The following is a 6878-nucleotide window of genomic DNA, read 5'->3' on the forward strand; positions in this document are numbered from 1 at the left end:
TGAAAGCAAACAAATTTGTCCACGCAAACATCTGAGGCTCAAGACTAGTAGTCCCTGCTACTAAAAAATATAGATGAAAAGAAGCCAGGTCAGGACTTTTGACGTTTGACAGCCTTTTTAGTTGACATAAAAAGATATCAGAAATGTAAAAAGATATATATATATGTATATATATATATATATTATTTAGTGTGTAGTGCCTACACATTTTTACAATTGGAGAATGTAAGAAGCACTTTAGGCCTACCATAAGGAGAAAAGAAAAAGGTTAAAAAAACTTTTTTTGAATAGTTTCACGCTTTACATAATTTTTGTCAAGCTAAAGAGCTGCATACGGCTCTGAAGCTGCAACTTGCCTACCCCTGCATTAGACCAATACAACCATTTACAAACTGGGGTTAATGGGAATAACAAAGAATAAAGTCAGTGCTTAAACTCTTTATAGAGTGCATTCAGAACATAAAGGGATATTTCAGCTGCAGACTTTTCATTTTTCCTACTTATCCAGAGACAGACAACCCTTTCTTATGCTACTGCCATACCTTCAGAGTACACAAAGAGACATAAAAAAGGCATCAGTAAGTGGCCAGCCCAGGGTAAAAAGGAAAAATAGCTATATCCCCCAAATAACTTAGCTTTCCCCTGAAAGAATTGAGTTCATAGTTAATAATCAGGTGCTCCCTGAGGATATTCTAAGGTTCTCTTGCCAGCGCTTATGGTTCTGAGGAACTTCATTGTCCTATTGTATACGTTTGAGTCAGTACACTGTATTCTTAACAGCTCAATTTGTGTTATTTATAGTAGTACGCTTCCTCCATTTAGCAAACGGTTTTATGGTTCTCATTTTTTCAAGCAACGAAACACATGTGCTATACAGAGTAACCATGATTGTTTGCACACCATCACAGTTACTGTGTCAGTTCAACTTTTAGCGGATAACCCACTCTTCTACTTGTCTCTCTGAGCTATATTTTTCTTTTAAGATAAGATAAGATTAGATAAGCCCTTATTGATCCACAGAGGGGATATTCAGGTGTTTCAGCTGCACAAAGACAGAAATAAGTACAGATAAATAGAGAAAAGTAAAAATAAAAAATAAAATAAAAATAGAAACTATACAAGAGCAATATAATTTAACATTACAAGGTGACAGTGAAAAAAAACCAAAACAAGCAATAGTAGCGAGAGAGCTATGGCAACACGTGCCTGAAGAGCTCCAGGAAAGTAATAAAAAAAAAAACTTTTGTGCACCTCATTCCATCCCAAGTTCTATTCATTTAAAATGATCTAATTATTCATATTACTATACTAACAGAAACAGGCCTACAATTAAGCTGTGGTCTAACTTTATGGGTAATAGCTTTTCTTAGGTGTTGAATTGCAGCCCAGGTACCCAGGCACAAATTTGGCTTCCACTTAAATGTACGAAAATATGGCCCAGGGTGTTCAAACATAATTGGCCAGTGCAGCTTCTTGAAAGTAAGATCTGCAAATCTCTACATATGATACCAAAAATATATGGGAACATTTTTGAATTTTTTTTTTTTTTTTCGAGGGGCATAAAAATATTCACTGCTCTTGTGCTCAGCCCAAATTTTGTTCCCATCCCTTTCTTTAGCTTGGAGGCCATCACACCAACATCCTCATTTCTCACTCTTTCTATCCGTCCCTCTATTCAAACAAGGCTGAAGTGCAAATTGGACATCTGGTGCTGTGATGTGTCTGACAATACAGCCGCCACCCCCCAGCCCACTCACACACGTACACAGACACACAAACACCCAGAGTCCTCCACACAAAATACAGGACCACAAGGATATAAAGATACTGAAAGGAAGAAAAGGGGTAGGGAGAGATGGACAGAGGAAACGCAAGGCAAATATATCTGTATAGCGCCTTTCAACAATAGGCAATTCAAAGTCCTTTACTTAACACATAAAGGCACTAAAGGTTATATACAGTATGTGCAATTTAAAACATTAATTTAGCAGCAAGCAACTATTTGCCACATAAATTATATAGAGGAGTCATGGTGTCCTGAGCTAAGAATTACATCCCACTCCCTTTGCCTGTGTTGCTATCGCAGGCTCTCTGGTCTGGCCGTGTGTGCATGTTAGTGCACGTGAGTCCCTCTGCTTGCAACTGAGGAGAGCAACTGAAACAGCTTTTTCTCATCGATGTCCGTAAATTTAGGATTTATTTTGAGCAAACCAGAGTTGGTCATTGATGGAACAATGGAAAGACTAACAAAGACGTTTTTGGTGAGTTTTATTTTGTTTCTGTCTATTTTAAATGAAGTTACACTTCATGTGAAATGCACAGTGAAATGACTACTTTTGTCTATGGAGTCTGGTGGTGATGGATAGTGATATCATGTCTCTCTCTGTAGGGATCCTTTTCATAAGGTTGTCAGACCCTAAAATGGTAGAATGGTAAGAAGGTAAAATGACTGGTTTTGTCAATGGAGTCTGGTCGGTGGAAATGTTATTCCTATCAAACTCAAACAGCTCCCTCCTGTTTTTCTCTTCTTTCATATACATTATCAGCATGGTTGGTGTTACAGAATCTGCTTGGTTGGGTGGAGGCAGATGACATGGCAGTGACCAGGGGGTGAATTTAATGCCTGCATTAATCAGCGCTTCCATTTTATCAGTGAATCTCAATAGGAGTGAAGCAGGAGAGAGTGAAGGAAGGAGGAATAGGAGACTGGACTATGAGCCAGTTATCAACACGCTAGTCTTGAAACTGCTGTGTGTCAGGTTGTATTATCTTAGGCCTGGCCAATGGGTGTCGCAGGCTGAATCAAAAATGGTTCATGAGTACTTTAACTTTACATGTGCTTGGGTGGAGGCCATCTGCCTTGAAAAGATGCCTATATGCCCAGAACAGATTAGTTATCAGTAAAGTGGATCCCTGACCACATGTTCTGTAGAGCTATAAGTTCCTGATGAACTTGCTGATTTCCCCCAATAAAAATTGGGCTCTCAGTTAGTCCAGACAGTTCAATGAAATCCTACTTTAGCACTTTTGATTGGTCTTTCCAAATATCAATGGGCCCCAAATGTAGAATAATATGATTATTTATTTTTATTAATTTTCTCTTATGTCACAAAAGTTTTTATGTTTTTCCATTTTGGACTTTTTGATCTTTTTCTGTTGGCTGGCACTCTTCATAATACTCACATGTCCAAACTTATCAGCAGCCATCTCCACTATCAATCTCATCGAGATTTATTGATGGTACAAATCAGTTTACCCGTCCCACCCCAGGGTCAAAGTTGGTTTAGCTGAATCCAGAAATTACAGTCTTGCACTTATCTATATAGGTTTTGCAACCAGATTATCCCAGCAGGTATAGATCCCATTCATAGCATATGAATTTTTTTTTCTTTTTTCTGTGAGTCAGTGAAGAGTTCACTTACTCACTGGTAGAAGAAATTGTCAGATTGTCTGTGTAATTCAGAAGTCTTTTCCAGCACCGATATCCTTCTCTTGAGTGTGGTAATCTTCTGTAACAATTTATTTAACTCTGTGCACTTTATCGACTCCAATGAGCAGAGAAGCATAGTTACATCCGGGGCACAACTGTGTCAGTGGCCCACTAAGTTACTGTTTGGGTCGTGTTAATGTTGTGGGTAGCAGAAAGCAGTTAAAAGTAGATAAGCGCAACCCAGAGTTGTCATAAATTATCCTCCCAAGGATTTAGTTGCAATAGGAAACCTCCTTGAATGTTTTGAAGTTTAAGACAAAAAAGAAAAAGTACAAAAAGGAGCAAAAATAACAGCTAAGCAGAGAGCAAGTAAGGGGAGCATCTGCACTGTAGAAAAAGAAGGAAGCAGCAAAGGGTCCTCCAGAGGTATGAATGAGGGGAGAAACAGAAATGAATGTAAGTGAACATTAGAGGGCAATGAAGATGTGGTTTTATTTATACTGCCAGGGGCAAATGCATGCACCCACGTCCTTGTGCCATGTCACACAGCTCTTAGGCTGAATTGTGGCTAGTTCAAAGACTGTCTCAGGTGGCAGGTTGATAGTTGGCATTGGGATGAGTTGTGGTGGTGTTGGGCCTATAGCAGGCCTGTCTGCATAAAGGCTTATTCTACATCTACCCTCATGACATCTGACAAAGTCTCTCATCATGGCTAATGCAGAAATTAAGGAGAGGAATGAGAGAAAAGACTAGGCAGGCAGGTACACAATGGCATCCTGTAGAGAAAGAATTCAAGGACAAATACATCTGCATGTGTCAGCCAGACGGACGCAGAAATAAGCATGCAGGTATGCTTGTGTGCTACACACTCACATATAGAGGCTGACTAAGCAGCATAACCCACTTTTACAACCAAAGGCATACAATTCAGTAGTTGTGTCTATTTATAATGGAGCATATTTCTTACCAGCAAAACAGTGCATTTGTACTTGCAAAGCTGTATGAGGTACAATATTAATTTTCTTGAATCATCTGTGGCCTAAAAACAACAGACATATAATACTGCTTATTCAGGTAGTGCTCTTTTCTTCTAAGCCAGTTAATCTCCTGCAGCACAATTCATACAGTATCTGCTCTCATTACACAAGCTTGCATCAACACTGATTGACATGGTTTCCTTTTTTCTTCTCTAAAGAAGATGCTTCTGTCAATGTTTTAATCACAGGATGAATAAAATTTGCATACATCCTGCTTGATGATTATTTGTTTCCCCCAAATGTTTGGCCCCCCTCGGATGCCTGAGTTCATTTAGTTTAAATGTCTGTGTGTTCTTTCAGGGCCTTTGCTTGCATGCTACCAAATGTTTGTTTCTACAGCCTTTTTAGATGCTGGTAGATAGTGCCTGAGCAGGCAAAAGAAAAGAGGGGAAAAAAGCCTTCACAGAAGGCTGGCTCTCAAAGGAGCTACTGTATACCTGCATTAGAAATAATAAAAACACCCAGGTAATCCCACAAACGGGTCTATCACTTTGCTTTGAACTTCAAAGAATGCACACAATTAAAAGCAACATAGCAGGGGATGCAAATAAAAAAACTGATTACAAAAGAACATTTGTCTCATTATCTTAATGCATATTGCATGTGTTGGTACTGTGGGAGTGAATTAGAGGTGAACTTTAGGATGGTGTATATTTGGATATATGGTGGTGCAGTTGGACGATGAAAGAACTTCATAAGAGCATTAAGGAACTTCACAAAAATGTGTCACAAGGATTTTAATTTTTAGGCTATAGGTAGGTAGGTAGCTGTAGGCATAGAATCTTTTAAATGAAAGTCAAAGTCTTTTATTTCCTAGGGATCCTAGAGATCTCTCAGTATCTGCTTTTCACCATATATTCTATATATATGTTGAAGAACAATAAAGGCCATCAATTCATTGGCAGTGGTGTGCATCAGTAAAGTTTCTAATGTATTTTGACATCTGTATGTTGCACAGTCATAAAAAGTTGTCAAGAAAGCTCTTTTGCACATGCTGCGTCAGGCCTGCAGTCTCTGTCAAAACGATGTAGACCAGCCTCCAGTACTGTATGCATCACAGACAGGTTGTTCTATCTACACTGTGCCTTCTTAATGTTGGCTCAAAAGGCTTGATTGAGGACTTTTTCTGGTGCATAGGTTGGGAGGCCCAGTAGCAGGCTCGGTTTCAGACCCATGCTCAGGTTTTGTTGCAGATTTCACATTTGATTTACGCTCTTCATCTTAATTAGCAGATATGTCCCTGTCCGGTTCAGATTTCACATTTGGAAATTTAACAGATTTGACCTCAGACTCAACAACTAATACCTTAACTAAATTGACAATTAGATGAGCACAATGGATTACACTGTAATCCATTGTGCTTATCTATATCAGATCATGATTTTTTTAAATACTTGTAAACTTTCCACATTCTAATCTAACAGATGCCTCGACCACAAAATACACCTCTGTTAAAGCCGTTCTGTGGCATTGGCATTTGAGGTGTGAAGCAAGTCACAATGCATTATCAAGTTTGTAATTAAAGAATGACTAAACTGAGTAAAGGGAGTGGCAATTTAACATCATGTTTTTAAAAAAGCCTAGACGTAGAAACAAGTCTTCTACAGCTCAAGTGTGAATTACAACAGCCACTATAATGAATAAAGCATGTGTTACAATATTTTTAGACATATAAATGTGTAAATTAAAAAAGGAATTAAATGAGAGTCCTATATTAACTTTGACAACTTGATTTTCTCTACAACTACAGTGGCCTGCTGTTGGACCACATAAAATAGATTTTAATTTTAATTTAAACACAAATAATAAAAAAGACTTGACAGGAAATTGATCTGTCCAGAGGAAAAAAATGTGAAAATGTGTGATAAGGGTCAAAGTGCCAAGTCTGTTTGCTTTTCAAAAGAATCAGCAACCATTGCAAAATATTCATAACTGTATATATTTTATTTTATTTGTATTTATTTTACATGTTGATCTAATATGTAATTATCATTTTCTATGTGTATAGCATGAAGGGACTGCAACCTTGTGTTGTATAATGAAAACACGTATGCGTTACCTCTCCAAGAGCTTCATAGCGTTTCTGGTTCCAGCGGTGGAGATCCTCTCTGGCATTGAACACAAAAGGCTCTCCCGTTTTTATATGTCTGAGCTGACCATCTATGGAAGAGAGATGAAATGAAACAAGGAAAAAGCACATCTGGAATGATAATGGATAACTGTAATGTGTGTGTGTTTGACAGTAAAGTGGGCAGATCATTACTTCTGACCGGACATGCAAAAGTACCTGAATCGAGGGGAGGGGAGGGTAAAGGGAAGCAAAAGGGACCAAACAGAGAAAGGAGAAAGAGAAAAATGATAATAAGCAATAGAAAACAAAGGTGTCAAGCTTGGTTTGCTTATATTTAGCA

At 38.2% G+C, this 6878-nt stretch overlaps 1 protein-coding gene across 1 annotated transcript in view; it reads right to left on the reverse strand.

Annotated features, from left to right (window-relative positions):
* Positions 1 to 6878, reverse strand: part of fam172a (family with sequence similarity 172 member A) — a 139825-nt gene that overhangs the window by 126020 nt on the left and 6927 nt on the right. The window contains exon 4 of the mRNA XM_035658690.1: positions 6527 to 6627. Within this exon, the coding sequence (XP_035514583.1) occupies positions 6527 to 6627 (101 nt within the window). The remainder of the gene's footprint in view (positions 1 to 6526; positions 6628 to 6878) is intronic.

This window comes from Morone saxatilis, unplaced genomic scaffold (genome assembly GCF_004916995.1).
Source record: "Morone saxatilis isolate NCDOM2014 unplaced genomic scaffold, NCSU_SB_2.0 Contig16, whole genome shotgun sequence".
NCBI lineage: Eukaryota > Metazoa > Chordata > Actinopteri > Moronidae > Morone > Morone saxatilis.